This window comes from Vicia villosa, linkage group LG7, assembly GCF_029867415.1.
Source record: "Vicia villosa cultivar HV-30 ecotype Madison, WI linkage group LG7, Vvil1.0, whole genome shotgun sequence".
Classification (NCBI taxonomy): Eukaryota; Viridiplantae; Streptophyta; class Magnoliopsida; order Fabales; family Fabaceae; genus Vicia; species Vicia villosa.
The window spans coordinates 63,665,191-63,690,269 of record NC_081186.1 but is presented as its reverse complement, the minus strand read 5'-3'; the positions used below and the strand labels follow the sequence as shown (position 1 = coordinate 63,690,269).

Sequence of the window (25,079 nt, the reverse complement as noted above, 5' to 3'; positions counted from 1 at the left end):
TTCAAAACTCATTTTTCACAAGCCATCTAATTTTGATTGATTCTTCATTTTTTGTTTGTCTGAAAATTGTTTGATTTTCTCTTTGTTTGATCATTATTCATTCAAAGTCTCATTTTTCTTGTTGTTAATGCATATATGAAGAAATGTTATCTGAGACTTGTTAACCACGAGACATCTTCTAATTTTGATGATTCTGTTTGAAAATTGCTTGATTTTCTCTATTCATTCAAACTATTCTGTTTTTTTTTTTATAATTGTTGATGTGAAATCTCACGCTTTAATCATAACTCAATGTTCATTATATGTTCACATAAGTGTTTCATGAGATTTGTCTCCCAAGAAAGATAAAAAAGATCTAACTTTGATGAATCTTGCAGGCAATGTTGGCTGTTTTAATAGCTTCAAACAGTGGTACCTGGCTGACCACAGCGGTGCTGGTAACCAACATCAAAAATTTTCCCCTTAGGAGAGGAAAAGTGGTTGGAGTATTGAAAGGATACGGAGCACTCGGTTCTACAAATTTTCAGCTTAATGCTCCACAATGACCCATCAATGTTTCTCTTATTTCTCATTATCGCAATTCCCTGTGTCTGTTTCTGTGGAGTAAGTCTGGTTAGGGTGTATACACCTGCACCGGACGAAGATGACTCGGAAACGAAGTCTCATTTTCTCTATATCCAGATGTCATATACAGTGCTTGGAGTTTATTTGTGTGTAATCAAAGTGTTCCACCACTTTTTTCCTTTACGTGCTCCGGTTTCGTATATTGTGGTGGTAATGATATTGATCCTTCTCATGGCGCCTGCGGGAGTAGTGGCAAAGATGTGGTGGAATACTAGTTCAAGAATAGTTTTAATAAATGAGCAAGAGCAGGAAGATGATATTGTACCGGTATCTTTGTCACACAATGCTCACAGTTCTGCGGCTGAGATAGAAAGACAGCATAGAGTGCAGGAAGATGTATCTATGTCAAACAATTCAGGCTCTGAGATAGAAAGACAACATAAATAGCAGGAAGATGATGTATCTTTGTCAAACAATCCGCGAAATCCTATACTCGGTGATGAGTTCAACTTTATCGACGCTATCGTAAATGCGGACTTTTGGCTTTTGATTCTTGTTTACTTTGTTGGGGTTGGAAGTGCAGCTACCGTGAGCAATAATCTAGCACAAATTGGAATTTCTCAAGGAGTGGAAGACACGACGACACTAGTGTCACTTTTCAGTTTATGTAACTCAGTTGGACGAGCTAGTGGAGGACTTGTTTCAGAGCATTTTATCAGGTAGGTTAGATACATTAAGTTACAAAGCCTGTTTGTATAATCTCTCATGGAATTACAATAACTGTTTTGTTTTTGACATTTTTCAGGACAATGTATATCCCTAGGACTGTGTGGATGACTTGTACACAAACCATGATGATTGTGATATACACTCTTTTAGCATTTTCTGTTCAGAGATTCCTCTTATATGTTTCAGTCGCATTTCTCGGGATTTGCTACGGAATGCATGTTTCGATTATGATATCAACGGTTTCGGAGCTGTTTGGTTTGAAAAACCTTGGGTTATTTAGCCATATAATGATGTTGGGAAATCCAATTGGATCAATAATTTTGTCTTTGTTACAAGGATCAACATATGATAAGGAGGCTGCAAAGCAGCTTGGGCTTAATCTGGTCTCTTCTACAGCTTCGTGTGTGGGCGCAAAGTGTTTCAAGCAGTTATTTTTGATTCTTTCAGGTGTGTGTGCTGCTGGGGTGATATTCAGCAGTATACTGACTTTCAGGATCAGACACCTTTACCAAAAAAGGAACGGACTTTAAAAGTCAAGTCCAACATGTCTAACAGTTAGAAGGGTGATGTTTTGGTACTATGATGGTTCTTGTGCTATAGTCACTTAGATATTTTGTTATAATCATCACAGATAGATATCAGTGAGATTGAGATGTATATGCTGTTTTGGTACTATGATGGTTCTTGTGTATTATGATCACTTAGATATATGTTTGGTTTTTTTGTTACAATGATCACATATATGTGTTGTTTTGGTACTATGTCTATTTCATGCATTTGGTTTGGGTTTTACATGAAAATATCAACTCATCATATATGCTATTTTCTCTCAAAGAATGTGTCTAATCTAGTAAAGGTAGCAAGAGAACATATTAGTATAAAATAAAATTAACTGTGTGTCAGTAACTTTTGCACTAGAAGTCTAGAACAACACTTAAATTTACCGTCCAAATTTTCTAATCCTAGGACATACTTTTCCTAAGACTACTAAATTCAGTATCTCCTAAAACGTTTCCTGGTTTTTTTTATACAAAAATCTTCAAATTACTGTTTAAAAGCTTGTTTTTTTTAGAAATGTATGTTAGGCTTTCTCAGCAAACTTGAGGGGCCTCTTAGTACCTAATGATAAAAAACTAGAATGAAAACAGGGCGACGAATAATAACCAAATTTATTCTATTAGAAAGAGTCAAAACCACGTCAATAGTATCCAAAAACAAAACTACATCACTATATTACAAATAGTCAAAATAACAAATCTAATCCATCCATAATTCAATTATGCCCAACGATTCAAAGTTGTGTCAAAACTACATCACTATATTTTTTCTTATTGTATCCTTTTAAATTTTAAATTTCTAAAAGGATAAAAAAAAGTATTTTACAATTTTTTAAATTCCAAAATATCATTTTATTGATTTACAATTTTATTGAATTACCTCTATGTCTTCCCTCTTTAACAAACACGCGTGGTTATAACCACTTCACGTTAAATGTGGCGTATCATGTTGGAGATGGTTTGATTGATCTGGACAATGAGTGATGAGCTAGGGGTTGAAATTCTATGCACTCTGTTGGAATTACTCTAAAAAATTTGGAGAATTTCGAATCAATCTTGATGAACAAAAATTGATCTTCCAATCGATTTCACCTCTTGTTCTTGACTCTTCATTCGAGTGAATCAACCACAGCTTGGTTGCAAGATGATCCCGCTGCACAATGATTATGAGAGGAGAAAGATAAATGATTTGGAGAAAAAAAGAGAGTTAGGATTTTTACAGAAAAAGGGGAAGAAGAAGATGAATGTTTCTGCAGAATTTCTCTCTACTTTCAAACTAGAATTTTTATTCAATTTTTCTCAAATGCAACTGCAATTACAATGACAGGGTACCCCCTTTTTATAAGTTGAGACTGCTTGTACACTAAGAGTATGTTTGGACGAGGTACTTGGGAATGTTTAAGGAATTTTAAATTATAAGCGATTCTGATTCAATTAAAATTCATTCATTTTCAAATTCTTTTGTTTGGATGGAGTATTAAAATGATTCATTGTTAAATTTTTTGGATCATTTTCATAAATTTTATTACTTTTGGGCAAAATTAAAAATATGAAAAACAGGGAGGAATTTGTAATTTTTAAAAATTTTGAACGGAGTAATTTGTGAAATTTAAAAATTATTTTTGACTTATTTGCTGTTTTTATAAATTTGGGATAAATTTGAAATTTTCATAAAATATGAAGACTATTTTGAAATATTATAAAAATTAATAATAAACAATTTAACATTCTTATTAAATAGATTAAAAGAGTAATTTCAACTTCTTCACTTTTTGGTGCCATTTAAAATTCCTTAAATTTAACTTGAATAAAATACTTCATAAATTTACTTCATTTTAACAATTCTCCATATATTGTATCCAAACAATGGATTTTAGTCAAGTCATTTTAAATTCCCTCAAAAAAATTACTTTCCCTCATCAAAATGTCTCATCCAAACACACTTTAAACAAAGAGAAGTAGATATGTACTCTGCTTCACACGACGACAGTTCCACTACTGGTTCTTTTCTTGAGCTCCAAGCAATTGGTGCACCATCTAACATAAACACATAGCTAGTTGTGGATTTTCTATCCTGAGCATCATTACACCAACTCGAGTCGGTGTTGTAATACCCCAAAAACTTAAATTAGTTATTTAATTAATTTAATGTGAATACGTGAGTTCTTACAATGTTTGATGATTTAATAATGATATGTGATGTTTTGGTGATTTATGGGATATTCATGTGTACTATGATGATTATTGAGTAAATAAGAGTATTTTAGAACAATTAAAATAATTAGTTGAAATTATTTTAATAAGTAAAATGGGATAATATTTGGGTAGAGATAATAAGGGTTGTGGTGTCGTTTTTTTTACCTCCCCGTTTCACTTGGGAGGACGGCACGCTAGACCCTTCACGCGAAATTTGGAAGGAGAATGCGCCCGTGGTGGGATGAATTTTGTTTCAGTTCTTCCTACCATATCACACGAACTTTCTTATTTGTCCTACGAGTAGGAAAGGGGAAAAAAGATCTCAACTAAACCCTAGGAGTTTGCTAAGTGTCATACCCCAAAATTTGCCCTCATATATTTGGCGATGTCATTTTATTTCAAAAAAAGTGACATAGCACAATTGGTAAGAATTTGAGCGTAAGAGGTGCAAGTGCAAGAGGTCCTGGGTTCGAATCTCACTTCTGACATTTTTCTCTTTTATTTGTTTTTAATTGTAGTTCTAATTTTATTTTCATTTATATTAAAAAATCACAAAAAATAAGTTTTTAAATCATTTAATTTTAATTTTCGTATTATTTAATTAAGCATGTTGAAAAATATTTATTTTTTACTTTTCTCGATTTTTATGCATTTTTAGTCTAAAAATCAAAATAAAAAAAAAAGATTTAAAAATATTTTATTCACTTTTTATTTAGGGTAGTAATCTCTTTTTATAGGAAGAATCAAATAATTCATTAAAAAATGATCACAAGATCAAAATCAAATAAAATTGATTTTTGAACTTCTAATTATTTTTTATTGATTAAATTGATTATTTCCTTTTTTGTTAACCTAAATTTTCATGTATAAATAAACACTTTGTCATTGTAAAAAAGGAGAGACAATTTCTAATCCTATTCACTACCACTCTCACTCCCACGTATATACTATGCCAATGCTTTTTCCCAGCAAAGGCCATAACATCACACACAATGTTTGTAACATTATTCTCACTATCACTAACAACAATTTTTCCAATTTGTACATAGTTCTTTTGCAGGAAGAAAAGAATATCAAAAAAGTTTCAGAGCAGATTTGCATCAACCGGAAATAACAACCACAGATCTAGACGGCCACCGCCACCGCGAATCTTTCTTTTCGACAAATCTTCCCAGCACTCGGACGTGATTCCCGGTCTGAGAATAGAAGAATGTAAGAGCCACCTGCGAGTTTCAATAAAACAACATAAAGTCTTTTTTTCTTTTACAGGAAACAGATAAGAAGATTTTCGAAACAACCACGCCGACATCTACACGAGCATAACTCCCACGCCACCTGCTCCGCATTCCCGGCCACACTCCTTCCGTTCAGATCCACCGCACAACATTCCAAACGTGGATCAACATCGAGACGCAACAACGTCATCACTGCCGTTCCACCGGATCTGAACTAAGCATCACCACCACCGTGCACCGCTCAAAATCGCATCGACAGCAACTCATCACCGATCTCAACCGACTGGACCCTGCAGCAACCGATACACAACCTCTAAACCGCAGCTCCCTTCGCACGCGACAGCACTACCGGCGGCCTCTATCAGAGCAGAAGCGAAACCGCACCACAACCCGCCGCTGGCGGCGTTCTGTTCGGTAACATTTTTATTGCACTTTTGATTTTGCATATAATGTTATATGTGTGTAAGTTTGCTTTGCTGATGTGAAGAGTTATTTGTTATTGTGATTGTGGAAAGTATGAGGAAAGAAGAATGAAAATAATGATGAAAGATTGTTGGACATGAAGTTGCTAATGCTATTTCACGTTTTGCTTTTGGCTTAATTTGATTTAATATTTTTATTTTATTATTTGAATCTCTCGCCACATGTCATTAAGTGATTAGTTTTCTTCACATTTTGAAAAGTCAATGATTTTATTATTATTTGTTTGATTACTAATTAGCCATTATTAGATTAACGTTAGAGTTTAGAATCAATTTATCATTTGAAAAAGATAGAATACAGATCATTATAGTCATATATTTACTCTTTCCTTTTTATTTTTTTATTTTAACTTTTTCTCTCATTTTATAATTATTATTTTACTATGTCTAGTTTTATTATTAGATATATTAGATTTAGATTTATTGATAAATATTTGACTTTGTCATATAAGCAATTTAATTAATTAGATTAATTGTATTTATGTTTTAACTTAATCATGATCAAAATTTCAAAATATACGTGAAAATATAATACAAAAATGTTTTAATTAATGCTTCCTTTTTTTTTTTTCTCTTTTTCTCTTTAGAATTAATATTTTGTATTTTTGTTGTATTCTTAAGCATTATTTTATATATATTTATACTAACATTTTCTTGTTTATTGCGAGGTACATTCGAGCTGTTCATCTATTCTTGCAAATATTCGCAAATTCATTCTCAATCTCCTACCATCCTGATCTAACGCACATAAAGCTGAAGGTTTACCGTGCACCCTTAAAGGCTGCCACAATGAACCAAAGCTAAGTCCTGGTTTTACACTTATTTAAATATTTGTTATTTTACCCATTTTTTTAGGGTTTACCTAAATATAATGAATTCCGCATACACTCAATTCTTTTTCCGTTTGCCTTTGCCCTGCTTTTGCCTTTTGCTTTTGCCTTTTTCAGGGTTAACCCCGAGGCTTCCCGCCAACCCTATCAGATCAAATCGGAGCTAAGTACCTTTGTCTATTGTATTATTTTAAATATTTATTCTTTATTTTAGGGTTAATGCCGTTTGCCTCCGAACTGATAATGCACTCACCCTTCTGTTCTGTTCATTCTTTCTTTTCCAATTTTCAGCGTTTGTCGATGGCCAAAGCTACGAGTATTGGTAACCCTAAACCCTAACCCTGATATTTTCTGTCTTTTATTATTACTTATGCCAAACCCTATTGGGGATCCACTGGTTTCATTTTCCCCTTCCCCATATTGCTATTGTTACTGCTTCATGTTAAACTGTGTGGTTAGTAATCCTAGGGAGTGCAAGTCTTGCTAATTGAATTAGATAACTAAATATACAAGATAATTTAATCGAATTAACCACGTGATTGTTGCACCCACGCACCCTTTTGGGGTAACCTCTCTGTTGCCTTGTTGCCTGTTGCCTGTTGCCTTGTGTATTTTTGCAGAATAGCCATGTCCCTCGAATTTGAGGATACCTCAGCCATGTTGCCTCGATAAAAAGGTCATGCGACCCTAATGATGCTGCCTTCGATACACTAACATGACCTCGACCCTCGGAAGTTGCCTACGAAAAAAGGCTGAGGTATCTTCTGGTTGCCTACGAATAAAGGCTATTCTGATCCTTCCCCTTAGATTTCCTGCCTCTCTATGGCATGGGTCAGTCTTATGGAGAACGATAATGCGATGACCCTTCAACCTCCAAACGAAAGGCTTCCTGCCCTCTCATGGCAAGGATAGACCCTTTCCTCCCGAAAGGCTAAAAGAGACCTATCATATAAGTTTAAGGTAATTGCTCTTAACTGCCTTGCTCTGGCTAAAACTATTTTTCATATTCTTTCTCATAAACCTTCAAAAGGGCTACGCTCATTTACGAGCTAAAGTCCATATTCTTTTTCTTCTACATTTCTGAAACAAAAAGAGCAAAGCAATTGAGAGCCCATGGAAAACCATGGATGCAAAGGGTGCCTTACACCTTCCCTTTGCATAATTACCCCCCGAACTCAAATCTTTTTAAAAAAGGGTCTTTTTCTGTTCTTTTAGCCTTTCTGATAAATTTGGATAAAATAAAAGTCGGTGGCGACTCTTGCTATCCGCAACATTTCAAATAAAGTAAGTTCACCGTATTACAGAACTGGCGACTCTGCTGAGGATACTTTCGATTAAAAGAGGGGTTACCTTAAAGTTTAGGATCACTTAAATGTTTGCTTTGCTTGCTTTATTTTAAAGGTTGCTTGGGAATTCACTGAAGGACGAATCCTACACCCGGATTAAAGTACACTTAAGATTAGGAGTGGCATAGTCATGGCGACCTCTTTCACATATGTGGGAGATGAGTCAATATGAAGTTCACACTTGAGTTAGGACTCCATAGCATATGCACACCTTTCTCAAATGAGGGAGGTCTATGTATGTGTTTGTGGGTGCGCCGGAGCTCAAGGACCTTTAGTTACCCTTAACCCATCCTGGCCTTTAGGAACGTAGTGGGGGGACTACTCTTGACAAATGTTAAGAACTAGTCGCTACCCGATACTACAATTCAGATAGGTCCTTTCTCAAAGTATCATTGCATGATGCGAATGTATCATGTCCGAGGGTGCTTTATAAGGGCTGACAATTCTGGGTAACTTTTAGAACCCGTTGCTGAAATCTCCTTATCCATAGAAATACCATTGGGAAGGACACCTGATCAAACTCCATGCAAGCCTTAAGCAAAAATTGTGTGACTTGTGTGACTTGCGTGACTTACTTGTGCATGCTACTAACCCTTCTATTTCCTTGCAGGATTTGCTTGTAGGACATTTCGTCCTTACTACCATATGCCTTACTTAATGTATTACATGTGCATGACATCATGACATCATAACATATCATATTAACTAACCCTTTCAAGGATCCTAGGAATTTAGGGTGCACAATTTCAGGTGCCTTTATCAAAGACTGAATTCCTATCAAGGGGCAAGAGGATTTATTTTCCTCTGGCCACACAACTCCCAATTCAAAGACTCAGTACCTAGAAAGGGGCAAGAGGATTTATTTTCCTCTGGCCACGTACCTTCCAATTCAGAAGTATCATCGAATCAGAGGCGATGACCCACTCGATATGGTGAGCTTGATTCTCAAAGAAAGACGCTCAAAGACAAAATTCAGAATTCCTCAGACGAAGACGCGACCAAATCATTTTCTAAATGTTGCTAACTAAATTCCTAAAGATCCTTGAAAATATTGCATTTGCACTCATAACATCGCATAACAGGTTTCTCACAACAGGTATCTCATCCCCTCTTGCTGTTTACTTCAGCACAAATGGATTTCGAGCAATCAGTCAAACACCTTCAGGCTCAGAACATCTGATCCCAAACTTTGATTCTAAACTCAGCCAAGGGGCAAGAAGAATTAAAGGCACTCCTATTCTTGGGGTACAATTACAATGCAAGATGCGCTTATCACTCCGATAGTATTGGACATGACACTAATGATTGTTGGCCATTGAAGAAAAAGATCCAGGATATGATCGACACCGGAGAAATTGAGTTCGACCCCCCTGCAACCATGCCTAATCACAACAAGGGTGCTAATACTGTGGATGGCTAGAAGGGTGGACTTTAAGATCATTAGTTTTACTTTCAGTTGCAATTTCTTTTTTTTGTTTGTTTAAACATTCGACTTATGATAGACATTATTTGTTTTAATAATCATCATCAGTGCATTGCATATGTTTGTCTTGAGTAATTTATTTCGCTATCACTCTTTAAATTATGTCTTTACTTTGCATATGTTTTGTGATACTCGACTCCTTCTAAAAGTTGTATGCCTTTTGAGGGAGGATGACGAAAATGATACCGCAACCTCATACAGTATGCTTTCGAACGGACTATGCTGATGATGTACAGGCATTGTTTCAATTCCTAAACAGTGGAGATATAAGGATGTTAATCCCTCGTCAACCCCTTCGAGCCTAAGAAGTAGAAGTTTCTTTCTTGTACTAATTAAAACCCTTGATCATAACCTGGGGCAGGGTAGTTCTCAGTTAATTTGGCTGTGCATTCTATTTTAAGAGAATCATTCAGTACACCTTTCAACAAAGGTTTCAATCGCAAGCGTTCATCCGCACACATCAAAGAAGTGTTGGAGATGTCAATCAAAAGACAATGATGGTTCATCAATCATCAAACAAGGCAGTCAATATCTTTCAAAAAAAAAAAAAGGAAAAAACATATATACAAAAGCCTGCTAAGTCACAAATCAAAAAAGAAGACTTAGACAAAAATCAAGGCATCCCGCTGACTGTAAGCTCAAAATAGACAGTTCAGGCAAAAGTTAGGGATATCAAAAAGATGGAAAAAAAGGAAGTCAACAAATTCATGAACAACACAACGTTGTGACTACCAAAAGGAAGAAGTGACTGCCATCTCAAAAGTTCTCTTTGCTTATGAACCATCAACATTATAAAAAATGCAAATCTAAAAGTCTCTTGGAACCTGAATGCATAAGTTGAATTAACTGAGCTTAGGACTGAAGAACATCACGAAGAAGGGGATGGGTATAAATAAATTTTGAGCCATTATCCTTTGTTTCTTAAACCGTGAACCAAGCCACGTTACAACCCTTAAAAGTCCTAACTGAAGCATGGTTAGTTCGAAAGCATACTGTCAGAACAAAGGTATCCTGACTCCCTAAGGTTTACCACAAATGCTGAGTTGATATTTCGTTTTTACAAACATCTCGTTTTACAAACATCACGTTGTTACAAGTATCATGTGTTTACAAATATCACGCTTTTACAATTCCTATTTTAAATGTTTTTAAAAAAAAAACTCAAGACAAACGTATGCATTGCATCTCATGAATTTGTTATTAAACACATTCTGCTACATAATTTCAAATGTTAGCATCAGAACGAACTTGCACAGGGTACAACTAATGATTGGAAGTTATCCCGATAGACAAGATTACCCTGAAAAGCAATGTCTCATACGTATACAAGGGGCATGGCACGTTTTGCCCAATCAATCTGGGGCAATCCAGTCAAGATTCGAAGAATCTCTCAAATGCCAAAATAGTTAAAGGCATACATCCCAAGTGGATTTCAAACTATTTCCCAATCAATCTAGGGCAGTCAAGTCAAGATTCCGAGAATCTCTCATGGATGCTCGAACAATCAGGGGCATGCATCCAAGTATATCTAAAGCTACTCTCCAATCAACATGAGACATTGTCATGAGCCTATGATTACTGGGGGCATATCGCCCATAGTGAACATCTCATAAAGTCCTCGCGAGGCGAATCTTTCCAAAGTTCCTGCTAACTGGGGCAAATCTATGCAAGTCCAGTTCGACATCTTGATCAATACTCAGTGGTGTGTCCTAAATCAAATGGTAGTTACTATAATATTGGGGGCAACTTTCAAGGCACCCACATCTCCCCACAGAGTCGGGTTCACAAGATCACATCCCCTCAGAGTAATCATTAAGAAGATATCTTCAAATGTGCTCGTCCTGACAAAGACATGGCTCACCAACAGAGTTTACATCTTCAACACTATCGTTTCTCCAACACTTTGCTCTTCTCCAAACATGGCGTATTAATGTCTTTATCCCCAATCAGGGTACATCAAGTTACTGATCGTCCCCAAGCAGAAATCATAAATCCCCAGCTGAGCATCTTCAGGATAGGATCAAACATCAAAATTACAATGACATGGAGATCCACCTTCTCAATCAAGATGTGTCAAAAAGAACAAATCATAGTCATACGTCATAAATCATAAACATATTCATACAAATATTGCATACATGTTCATACATAATACATAATGCATCGCGACAAGTGCGTACATAACATGCGAGGTTCTCATTTGTTTTGAGAATCCCGTCACATAAACGCATTACATGCATCATGACATGGCATAAAAAGCTAACTTTGCTTTTTTTCAGGTTACTGCTTCAGTCAAATAAACATTATCAAAACCTTTCAGATCTAAGTCGATACCTTTGACGGTTCCTTAATGATCTACCTTTGGAGTTAAGTCGATACCTTGGACGGTTCCTTAACAATCTATCTTCAGATCTAAGTCGATACCTTTGACGGTTCCTTAATGATCTACCTTTGGAGTTAAGTCGATACCTTGGACGGTTCCTTAACAATCTATCTTCAGATCTAAGTCGATACCTTTGACGGTTCCTTAATGATCTACCTTTGGAGTTAAGTCGATACCTTGGACGGTTCCTTAACAATCTATCTTCAGATCTAAGTCGATACCTTTGACGGTTCCTTAATGATCTACCTTTGGAGTTAAGTCGATACCTTAGACGGTTCCTTAACAATCTATCTTCAGATCTAAGTCGATACCTTTGACGGTTCCTTAATGATCTACCTTTGGAGTTAAGTCGATACCTTGGACGGTTCCTTAACGATCCACCTTCAGAGTTAAGTCGATACCTTGGACGGTTCCTTAACAATCTACCTTTAGATCTAAGTCGATACCTTGGACGGTTCCTTAGTGATCTACCTGGGGAGTTAAGTCGATACCTTGGACGGTTCCTTAATGATCCACCTTCAAAGTTAAGTCGATACCTTGGACGGTTCCTTAACGATCTACCTTCAGATCAACTTTTCAAAATCTAAAAGCAGTTCCGCAACGATCAACATTCAAACGACTACTTCTCAAAACACTTCATACTCCCAACACCGGATGGCATCTTCAAGCCCATCTCCGACAAAGGTCCCTACTTCAGCTAGGGCAAATTTCTTGGTATTCTAGTGTTCAATCATCTTCCACCTTCAGATACCGACTGGCATACAAACCACTCTACATCTTCAGGTTTAAGAAAATTGAACAGGGGCAGCTGTCATACCCCAAAATTTGCCCTCATATATTTGGCGATGTCATTTTATTTCAAAAAAAGTGACATAGCACAATTGGTAAGAATTTGAGCGTAAGAGGTGCAAGTGCAAGAGGTTCTGGGTTCGAATCTCACTTCTGACATTTTTCTCTTTTATTTGTTTTTAATTGTAGTTCTAATTTTATTTTCATTTATATTAAAAAATCACAAAAAATAAGTTTTTAAATCATTTAATTTTAATTTTCGTATTATTTAATTAAGCATGTTGAAAAATATTTATTTTTTACTTTTCTCAATTTTTATGCATTTTTAGTCTAAAAATCAAAATAAAAAAAAAGATTTAAAAATATTTTATTCACTTTTTATTTAGGGTAGTAATCTCTTTTTATAGGAAGAATCAAATAATTCATTAAAAAATGATCACAAGATCAAAATCAAATAAAATTGATTTTTGAACTTCTAATTATTTTTTATTGATTAAATTGATTATTTCCTTTTTTGTTAACCTAAATTTTCATGTATAAATAAACACTTTGTCATTGTAAAAAAGGAGAGACAATTTCTAATCCTATTCACTACCACTCTCACTCCCACGTATATACTATGCCAATGCTTTTTCCCAGCAAAGGCCATAACATCACACACAATGTTTGTAACATTATTCTCACTATCACTAACAACAATTTTTCCAATTTTCCAATTTGTACATAGTTCTTTTGCAGGAAGAAAAGAATATCAAAAAAGTTTCAGAGCAGATTTGCATCAACCGGAAATAACAACCACAGATCTAGACGGCCACCGCCACCGCGAATCTTTCTTTTCGACAAATCTTCCCAGCACTCGGACGTGATTCCCGGTCTGAGAATAGAAGAAGGTAAGAGCCACCTGCGAGTTTCAATAAAACAACACAAAGTCTTTTTTTTCTTTTACAGGAAACAGATAAGAAGATTTTCGAAACAACCACGCCGACATCTACACGAGCATAACTCCCACGCCACCTACTCCGCATTCCCGGCCACACTCCTTTCGTTCAGATCCACCGCACAACAATCCAAACGTGGATCAACATCGAGACGCAACAACGTCATCACTGCCGTTCCACCGGATCTGAACTAAGCATCACCACCACCGTGCACCGCTCAAAATCGCATCGACAGCAACTCATCACCGATCTCAACCGACTGGACCCTGCAGCAACCGATACACAACCTCTAAACCGCAGCTCCCTTCGCACGCGACAGCACTACCGGCGGCCTCTATCAGAGCAGAAGCGAAACCGCACCACAACCCGCCGCTGGCGGCGTTCTGTTCGGTAACGTTTTTATTGCACTTTTGATTTTGCATATAATGTTATATGTGTGTAAGTTTGCTTTGCTGATGTGAAGAGTTATTTGTTATTGTGATTGTGGAAAGTATGAGGAAAGAAGAATGAAAATAATGATGAAAGATTGTTGGACATGAAGCTGCTAATTCTATTTCACGTTTTGCTTTTGGCTTAATTTGATTTAATATTTTTATTTTATTATTTGAATCTCTCGCCACATGTCATTAAGTGATTAGTTTTCTTCACATTTTGAAAAGTCAATGATTTTATTATTATTTGTTTGATTACTAATTAGCCATTATTAGATTAACGTTAGAGTTTAGAATCAATTTATCATTTGAAAAAGATAGAATACAGATCATTATAGTCATATATTTACTCTTTCCTTTTTATTTTTTTATTTTAACTTTTTCTCTCATTTTATAATTATTATTTTACTATGTCTAGTTTTATTATTAGATATATTAGATTTAGATTTATTGATAAATATTTGACTTTGTCATATAAGCAATTTAATTAATTAGATTAATTGTATTTATGTTTTAACTTAATCATGATCAAAATTTCAAAATATACGTGAAAATATAATACAAAAATGTTTTAATTAATGCTTCCTTTTTTTTCTTTCTCTTTTTCTCTTTAGAATTAATATTTTTTATATTTATTAATATTTTGTATTTTTGTTGTATTCTTAAGCATTATTTTATATATATTTATACTAACATTTTCTTGTTTATTGCGAGGTACATTCGAGCTGTTCATCTATTCTTGCAAATATTCGCAAATTCATCCTCAATCTCCTACCATCCTGATCTAACGCACATAAAGCTGAAGGTTTACCGTGCACCCTTAAAGGCTGCCACAATGAATCAAAGCTAAGTCCTGGTTTTACACTTATTTAAATATTTGTTATTTTACCCATTTTTTTTAGGGTTTACCTAAATATAATGAATTCCGCATACACTCAATTCTTTTTCTGTTTGCCTTTGCCCTGCCTTTGCCTTTTTCAGGGTTAACCCCGAGGCTTCCCGCCAACCCTATCAGATCAAATCAGAGCTAAGTACCTTTGTCTATTGTATTATTTTAAATTTATTTATTCTTTATTTTAGGGTTAATCCCGTTTGCCTCCGAACTGATAATGCACTCACCCTTCTGTTTATTCTTTCTTTTCTAATTTTCAGGGTTTGTCGATGGTCAAAGCTACGAGTATTGGTAACCCTAAACCCTAACCCTGATATTTTCTGTCTTTTATTATTACTTATGCCAAACCCTATTGGGGATCCGCTGGTTTCATATTCCCCTTCCCCATATTGCTATTGTTACTGCTTCATGTTAAACTGCGTGGTTAGTAATCCTAGGGAGTGCAAGTCTTGCTAATTGAATTAGATAACTAAATATACAAGATAATTTAATCGAATTAACCACGTGATTGTTGCACCCACGCACCCTTTTGGGGTAACCTCTCTGTTGCCTTGTTTCCTATTGCCTTGTGTATTTTTGCAGAATAGCCATGTCCCTCGAATTTGAGGATACCTCAGCCATGTTGCCTCGATAAAAAGGTCATGCAACCCTAATGATGCTGACTTCGATACACTAACATGACCTCGACCCTCGGAAGTTGCCTACGAAAAAAGGCTGAGGTATCTTCTGGTTGCCTACGAATAAAGGCTATTCTGATCCTTCCCCTTAGACTACCTGCCTCTCTATGGCATGGGTCAGTCTTATGGAGAACGATAATGCGATGACCCTTCAACCTCCAAACGAAAGGCTTCCTGCCCTCTCATGGCAAGGATAGACCCTTTCCTCCCGAAAGGCTAAAAGAGACCTATCATATAAGTTTAAGGTAATTGCTCTTAACTGCCTTGCTCTGGCTAAAACTATTTTTCACATTCTTTCTCATAAACCTTCAAAAGGGCTACGCTCATTTACGAGCTAAAGTCCCTATTCTTTTTCTTCTACATTTCTGAAACAAAAAGAGCAAAGCAATTGAGAGCCCATGGAAAACCATGGATGCAAAGGGTGCCTTACACCTTCCCTTTGCATAATTACCCCCCGAACTCAAATCTTTTTAAAAAAGGGTCTTTTTCTGTTCTTTTAGCCTTTCTGATAAATTTGGATAAAATAAAAGTCGGTGGCGACTCTTGCTATCCGCAACATTTCAAATAAAGTCAGTTCACCGTCTTACACTAAGTGTGGGGATTCACCTAGACTAGAAATTCTGGAGTCCGGGAGGTCGGTTATACATAGGGAAGTGTTTAAGCACCCTACATATCTGTAGTACTCTACAGGAACCTCCTCTGTGTCTAAATGTGTTTGTGCTGCTAATGATTATTGGGAAAGTTTCTCCTTTGTATTAGGAGAAGGAATTGAATTGATTAAAAAGAAGACAGACAGACTGACTATTTTGGGTATTTTATTAGCTCGCTGAGGTTCCGTGTGAACCTCATGCCTACATATCCCTAATGGAAGTCAGAGCTTAATGTAGTTCGGGGAACTAATTGATTATTAATTATTTTTGGTGCCTTGCTTGAAGCTCAAGGTTGAAGCTTGAATTAAATCTCTGTTTACGGTAAAGAGGCATGAAATCATCTTTACAGAGAGGTATTTCTACTATTCCACCACAAACATTTTAAAAGAGTGACAGAATAACTGAATTCATTTCATTCAAGAGGGGGACCTTACTTGTGTATATGCAAGTATAACAGTCAAATGCCTCTTAAATGAAAGAAAGATGCTCATCCAAATTAGGGAAAGTTACCACATGTTTGGGTTTTACTGCCAGCTCATGCCTTTCAAAATCCTAAATGGGAGACTTGATTAATATGAAATGTAATGTTTGTTTGTTTGAATGTGGTGAGATAGAAGAAAGATCTCTCTATAGAGATAAGCTATGTCTATCTACTGTATAAAAGATTTGAATTTTAACTGGCTTGTATGAGGCCCAAGCTTGAGGCTTTTTGATTGATTAATTATTATTAAGACTCTGGGAGATGACTCCACTGGGGATTAATTACAGGGTATTTTTGTGTTCTGTACAAAGCCCAGAATTGAGGCTGACTCTATTTGGAGAATGTTTATTTAATGGATTTTTATTTGGTGTTCTGTACAAAGCCCAGAATTGAGGCTGACTCTAGCTAGGGAAAACATTATTTTCTGCCTTGTACAAAGCCCAAGGTTGTGGCTGACTCTTAAATAAACTGAGTATGGATGACTCTATGGGGAAAAGATCCTAGGTGTTAGGAATCTTTGACACATGAAAAATATGGTTTATCTGCCTTGTACAAAGCCCAAGGTTGTGGCTACTGAATGATGAAGAACTCACTGGGGAGACTCTATTATCTGCCTTGTACAATGCCCAAGGTTGAGGCTGACTCTTGACAGGGGAGTTTTATTGTTTGGTGCCTTGTATGAAGCCCAAGGTTGAGGCTAACTGTTTTTGTTGGTTTTGACTCTACTGGAGAGTTTATTTATTAAAAGACTGTTTTTCTTTGGAAGCTAACCCTTTCCAGGGATTTTGACTCAGCTGGTGAATTTGTCTTTTGAAAAGAATGATTTTTGGAAGCTAACCCTTTCCAGGGAATTTGACTCTTTATTGACTGAACTTGGAGGCTAACCCTTTCCAGGGGTTTTGACATTTTAAACAGATGTTTATTAACTGACTTTGGAGGCTAACCCTTTCCAGGGATTTTTGACATTTTTTAGACAAATTTTTATTAACTGACTTTGGAGGCTAACTCTTTCCAGGGATTTTGACTCTTTTAACAGATTTTTATTAACTGACTTTGGAGGCTAACCCTTTCCAGGGGTTTGTGAAAAATGGCAGAAGGATTATCTAAATGAGACTCTTTGTTTAAAGCCCAAGATGAAGGCTGACACTTACTGAGGATAGACAAGTATGGATCCTAGACTCTGCTAAGGAAAATTAATGAAGATAAGGGTGACAGAGACTGTCCATGTCTCTCATTCCAAAAGGTGTACTCAATATGAAATTGAGACAAACTTAGCTTGTTTAGAGTCTGGTTTAAATTGGAAGAAACTCACCAGGGTATGTTAAAAGGTGACTAAAGACCTGTTCCTATGTTTATAAGAAACCTGATGGGTCCTTGTATACAAGCTCAAGAGGAAGCTGGAAATGCTTTTAAGAAGCTTGTGGGTCTTTGTACAAAGCCCAAGAGGAGGCTAATCGAGGGTCCTTGTTATAGCACAAGAGAAAGCTATGTGGTTTTGAACTTATTTTGGCTCTAAGCAAATGGGTAAGAGGTTTCACCGGGAATAATTCCTCTTGGGTAGATGTGCCCTATTTTTTTGAATTCTAAGGTTTTTGCCAAGATGTTTCACCGGGAATAATTCATCTTGGGGGTTTGAACTACAGATCTCTAATTAGGAAAGAGCCTTCACCGGGAAGACATTCTCAATCCTAGGCCATATTCCTATAATATATATATATATATATAGTTTAACTGTCCTAGGGATTACACTCAACGTAGTTCTAAACTAATATATGCACAATTTATATTTGACAGTAATTTAAACAAAGACTGTAAATTGAAAGCTTGTAAAGCCTAACCTGGATGGAGTGGAGGCCATTGAAGAAGTATGTACAGAGCCTCAACAATAATTGGTGGATAACAGTTGAATATATATATGATAAACAGTTAATGTTTCTTTTGAATACAGAAGAAGTGAAGATGGACATAGGTCACATAGGTATCTGAAGAGTTTCACCGGGAATAATGCCCTTCAAATACCAGAAGAATGTTTTGAAAACAGAAAGAAGATTTTGAAAATACAGTTTTGAAAACAAGCTAAGAAGAGAAAAAGGTGTTGGGACTTATACTCTATTAGAGACCCATTTGAAAATGATTTACTGTTTATGAAAACAGTTGAAAATGAGATTGAAATGATATAAGGTTTTGTTGTTTGAAAACCTTAATCATTTATTTAATCAGAGATTAAAAACAGTTTTTACAAGTTGACAAAAGTCAACTTAATTAAGGTAAAGATAAAATCTATACCTAATTAAGACCTAAATGATTAGGGTTTTATCATAAAATTATTTATAAAATAATTAGGTCAAAACAAAATGAAAATTTATACTTAAAGTATTTAAGAAAACACTTAAAACATACTATTTTAAACCTAATAAAAATACATGAAATAAATAATATTTTTATGATTTTTTTGATTATTCACAAAATAGATATATTAAATGACAAGTGTGTGAAAAATGAGGTGAAAATGATTTAATTTGATAGGTGAATTAATTGTGTGAAGTTGTGAGAAAAAATGAAGGAAATTAGTGGTAAAAAAATGATTTTGTCTCCTCCAAGGTTTGAACACACGCCCTCTAGGTCACACACCCAAAACCAACACCACTGAGCCAGCGCGCGTGTGGTGATAGTAAGCTGGCTTCATTGCAATTCATATATTGTTCAAGTGTATAGAAGCAAAAAGGAAAATAAAATCCAAAGGTCTGAGGCGAGGGGGATTCGAACCCCAGACCTTGGGCATGAGGAGACTAAGAGCGCATGTGTGGCCACTGGGGCAAGTTATTCATTCGTTTATGAAACACCTATCATTAAATATAAAATAAACTCTGCCCTGAGGTTTGAAATTTGCACGCCACCACCATTGTCATCTTCTTCCTCAAGCTTTCAAAATTTGAATTTCTGAACTTTCTCAATTCTCAACCATTTGCAAAGATGTAAAGACCAAACTTGCTCTAAATTCACTCACGATTCCAGATATGTAACTAATATGAATTTATATTAACTATATCTACTGAATTATCTAAAATACATGAAGAACCCTAAAATTTGAAAATTAAATGGCTATACCGAAGCATAAATGACTGATGATAGAGGGTTTTTAATCCTCTTATGATGCTGAATGGAATGGTGTTGAGTTTTATCAAAAAAAAGTACACGAATTAAAGAGGTGGAGTTGAGAAACTTACCTTTGAAAGTGAATATCATGAGGATGTTAGAGATCACCTGGGCTTGTATGAATGATCCTAAAAGCTTCCTTGGGACTCAGTGATGCTAACTGGATGCTTGTTGTAGCCTCAAACCTTCTGAATTGCTCTACTCGACTCCCTCGATTTGAGCTTCAAGTGAACATGGAGGATGATGAATCTGCAGTTACAGATGAGCTGCGACCATCTGAATAGCTTCACTATACTCTAAGGAATGTGCCTGGATACTAAACCTTGCTTGGAACCTTTTGAATTGCTCTGTAGTCCTCCAACTGCAAGTGCTCCAAAGTGAAAGCAACAATGGTGTTCCTCCACTTACAGAAGTGATCCAGGTGCTTGGATCACCTCAAATGAACCCCCTTGATATGTTAGAATGCTTACTTTCCAAAGAGAAGCTCTGGTTTGAAGAAAACGATTCTTCTTGCCAAAGAACTTTGAAAAACCATATGCATGAGAAGAGAAAGAGAAAGCAAGGAATATGGTTTCTTTGGTGTGTTTTTCTACTGAGGTATGCTCTCCTATTTATAGGCAAATGGTTCAGTATATATTGAGAGAGTGAGCTTGCTTAATGAGGGAGTTTTGATTTCTTGGCCATGAAGAAATTCAAAGAATCTCCAAAATGCAATGATGGCCAAATCGAGCTAGCTTCCTATCCATTGATCTTATCTGGTCTTGGGGAACATTTCTGATGCAGAGGAGTGTTCCAATTGGTTGGTGAGAAGATTCCTTGGGTGATTCATCAATTTGCCATAAATTCACAAATGTAATCATTACATAATCACATGTTCTGGTTTTTAGAATCTTCTTCAATTCTCATGTCATGGTAAAAATGAATGCATGGCATGTTTGCAGATGTGTTATGGGTCATGTAGCATCCATAAGAGAGGTCATTTGCACAAAATTGCAAAGTTTCAAATTGTACATGACCTATAATTTTACTTCATGAGGCCAACTTTGAACAAGCATAACTCTTAGCTCAAAATGAATTTGGAGAAGGTTGAACACAATTTGGAAATCCCTAAACATCTACTTCAAATCATTAGTTTTGGGTTTCTTCAGAATCATTTGGGAAAATTGTGAAAAATGAGCCCAAAGTTGGATGAAAACTAGGTTAAAAACACTTAGAAAGATTTCTAAGTTTTTATAACCTAAAGCTTGAAAATTCCAAAACTCTTAAATGGTTGATCTTTTGAAAAAAGTTCCTATGTAAGATGTTGTTTTATTTTGCAAGATCTACAACTTTCATGTTGGAAGTTTTTTGAGTTGTGTAGGTGAAATTTTGAGTTCCCACAATGCCCTCAAAAACCCTAATTCCCGACTTTTTGCTCCTTGGTGAATCTCTTTGAATTTCTTTGGTCAAATGACTTTAATATCCATATATTGATGATATTGATCTTTGAAAGTCATGGTTTGACCAAAAATCTTAAAAGTCAAAGGTGATCCCATACAGTTGACTTTTTCCTTATAAAGTGAAATTTTGGACTTTTGTGTGGAATTAAGATCTTCTCCTCAAATGAGTGATGTAAATGGGTTATATTGAGGTAGTAGAGGTTCTTGAATCATGTCTTGAGTTTTGGATCCATGCCCCTAATTAAAAGTCAACTATCCTGGTGAATTAGGTCTGTAATACGGTGAACTGACTTTTTAATCGAAATGTCGCGGATAGCAAGAGTCGCCACCGACTTTTATTTTATCCAATTTAAAGAAAGGCTAAAAGAACAGAAAAAAACCTTTTTGAAAGAGATTGAGTTCGGGGGTAAGTTATACAAAGGGAAGGTGTAAGGCACCCTTTGCATCCATGGTTATCCATGGGCTCTTAATTGCTTAGCTCACTTTTGTTTGAAATGTTTAAAAAGGAGGTGTGAAAAGTAAAAACTTTGAAGAAGAACTTTAGCTTGTAAATAAGCGTAGTCTTTTGAAAAGTATTTGAAAATTATTGGAAAAAGAGTTTGAACTTGATTTTGAATTTGAAATAGAGCAAGCAATTAATAGCAACTACCCTAAGTTTGAAAATTCGTTTCTTTAGCTTTTCGGGCGAAAGGATCTATCCATACCATAAGAGGGCAGGAAGCCTTTCAATTGGATGTGAAGGGTCATCGAGTAATCGTTCGCCATAAGACTGTCCCTTGCCATAAAGAGGGCAGGTAGTCTAAGGGAAGGATATAATAGTCATTTTATTCGTTTAGGCATCATGCGAGGATACCTTAGCAATTTGGGACAATCATTTTATAAGGCAACATCGAGGGAGTTTCAATAACTTTGAAGGCGACAGGAAACATTGCTTTAGGTATCCTCGGAATCGAGGGACTTGACTATTTAAAAGCAGCAATAATTAAGGCAACAAGGCAACAGTATAAGGAAACAGGCAACAAGAGGGGTTACCCTAAAGGTGTGTGGGTGCACAATCACGTGGTTAACTTCAATGACATTTATCTTATAAGTTAGCGACCTAGGTTCAGTTAATAATCTTGCACTCCCTATTTTACTAACCACGCATTAAAATGAGCAGAAATTAAAGGCAGAAATTAAAGATCCTACGCTATTACAATAAACACCTGCAGGGATGGGGGAAATTAAAAGGCGGAAGAATAAGAGAAATCAATAATTAATTTTATCATCTTAATCTTGAACCTTAATCTGCCTCGAACCCTCGATTGACTTTGATCATCTGAAAATTAACAGAATATAATAGGGAAGTGAGTGTATATGGAATCCATTGATATTGAAACAAACCCTATTTAATTCCATGAGGCAAAATAAAAAAATAAACTGATAATTAACAAAGAGAGGGTTAGAAACTTAGCTTTTTTAATCGATGGCGCGTGATCGGAGGATACGGGGTAACCCTGAAAAAGAAAAAAAACTTTTAGTGTATGAATGATCTATAAACCTTAATTGATTAAAGATCTATAAACCCTGAAAAGAAAACTTATTATGACCTAAAGGGTTTATAAGGCTTAAAAGTGCGTTAGTGGATAACACCTACCTAAAAATACCTAAGGCTACTAGGGTAGGGTTTCTAAATTAATCGGGGCCAATAAACCTAAAAATTAATTATTGGTTTAAACCTAATTAATTTTAGAATCGACTAATACCGATTAAAATAATTTTATGAACCCTAATTATATAACCTAATAATCCTAACTAATTTAATTATCAATTAGATCTTAAATAAATTAATTATTCTAATCACTCTAAAAAAAATTAATCTGATAAAAATTAATACACTAACTTGAATCAATATGCCATTAAAATTAATAAACTAATTAAATTTATCAAAAGAAATTATTGGTTTTTAACAATAAATAAGTAAATACAATAAACAAAACCAATTAGAATAAAAGAAAATGAAATTAAAAACTCAGCTCTGGATTGGATATGGTTGATTTGTGATGGTCTATGATGGTATGCAAGTCCTGGAACGTTTGATTTAGAATGGAGGGAATCCTGTGGGGCTGATTTGAAAGTGCATCGTGGTCCTTAGGAAAGGCAAGGTATTGGATCTGCAGAACAAACATAACAAACAAGTCATCAAGAATAAGAAAATAATAGGCAAAACATGGGAATCGAACCCAGGTCTCTTAGGATGTCAGCAGTACGTCCCAACCGTCCGTGCCAGCTTTCCACGATGTTTTAGTATCGCGCTTCATGAAATATATAAAACACCATGTTTCAAAATAAAAAAAAAAAAAAAAGCGCTTTATCTTCTTCGTGAGTCCGCTGGAACAAAAGGGGAAACGCTTTTGTAATGTGGCTATAACCTGCAAGAATCAATCTAACAAACAATCATCAAATAATGTCAATTAACAACCCAGATTGACTGTGAACAAACTCACGAATCCAATGATGCCTTTTATTTTAGCTAATTCTTTCTCTAACTATGAATCCCCATTTGAAGAACTCGAAGCTCTGTCAATGGTGAAAGTCTTAATCTGCACTTAAAATTCAATCAAATCCTCCAGAAAGTATAGAAACAAGGTTATAAACATGAATGCATAATTAGATTTAATGAAACATGCCTATATGTATGAAATCAAAGATTAGAAAAAAACTTGAAAAAAACATAACCGTGACGTTGCGATTTCGAACGCTACAACGTGTTGCAAACGGCCGGGATCGACCAAGACGCTTCAAGGAATAGATTGGCCCACTTATTTTGGCTCGAATTGTCCCGATACCTTGGCTGCAACTTCCCTTCAATTCACGGTTTTGGAAGCTCTAGAATCAGGTTTTCGGCCTCCGCTCTTGCCTCTTTCATTGTGAATTTTTCTTCAGCTTTTATAATGTCAAATTAGGTCTTGAAGAATAATTCTTGATTGAATCTCAGTAAATGCTGATTGAGTGAGATTAAGGATAGTTGAGATTTGTTTCTGTTTTGAGATATTGAAACCAAAATTGTTTCCCTTCTTTTGTTTTGATCATTCTGATGCACACTAGGAGAGAGATTTTTTTTTGGGTCTAGCTTTACAATTATTTTTTTTTTTTTTTTTTTTTATAAATTAACAAAAGGAAAAGGGATTATAATAATATTATCCTAAAATAGAAGATCACTATTACTAATAATACAACAAAATAAAATTTGATAATAATAATAATAACTAAAACCTATAAAAAATAAAAGAAATTAATAATGATTCTAACCTTTTAAAACGTGACAGTTAAAATAAATTCATTGTTTTCTTTTTCATTTTAATATCCTAATAATAATAATAATAATAATAATAATAATAATAATACATACTAAACTTAATAATTACTAAAACTAATATCCTAATTATAAAGATTATCATATTAGAAAGATAAGGTAAAAGTGTTAAGAAGTGAGATCCGAACCCGTGACCTTATACCTGTAAGCTTTAACCTCTTACCAATCATGTCATTACTTTGATTCATAATAAAATGGCATTCGCAAATATATGAGGGCAAATTTTGAGGTATGACAAGGTCAAAAACCCTAATTGTCGACCAGATGAAAATGATGACTGTAGACTTTGAATTGAGGTGTGATGTCCAGTGGATCTTGTTATATGAGTTATTTGAAGATGATTGATTTCTTTGAATGATCCCCTGGGGCTTTTTAGGGTTTCCCAAAGGTGATCCCTGATTTTAGTCCTTGATAGGCTCAAAAATCCTAGTCTGATGACCTGAGTAAACCTGTACTCATATGACTG

General features: G+C 35.3%; 1 protein-coding gene across 1 annotated transcript in view; it reads left to right on the top strand.

Annotated features, from left to right (window-relative positions):
- Positions 1 to 681: 681 nt before the first annotated feature.
- Positions 682 to 25,079, top strand: part of LOC131619204 (protein NUCLEAR FUSION DEFECTIVE 4-like) — a 40,419-nt gene continuing 16,021 nt past the window's right edge. The window contains exons 1-4 of the mRNA XM_058890327.1: positions 682 to 960; positions 1,015 to 1,283; positions 1,370 to 1,676; positions 1,925 to 1,981. Coding sequence (XP_058746310.1) covers positions 682 to 960; positions 1,015 to 1,283; positions 1,370 to 1,676; positions 1,925 to 1,981 — 912 coding nt within the window. The remainder of the gene's footprint in view (positions 961 to 1,014; positions 1,284 to 1,369; positions 1,677 to 1,924; positions 1,982 to 25,079) is intronic.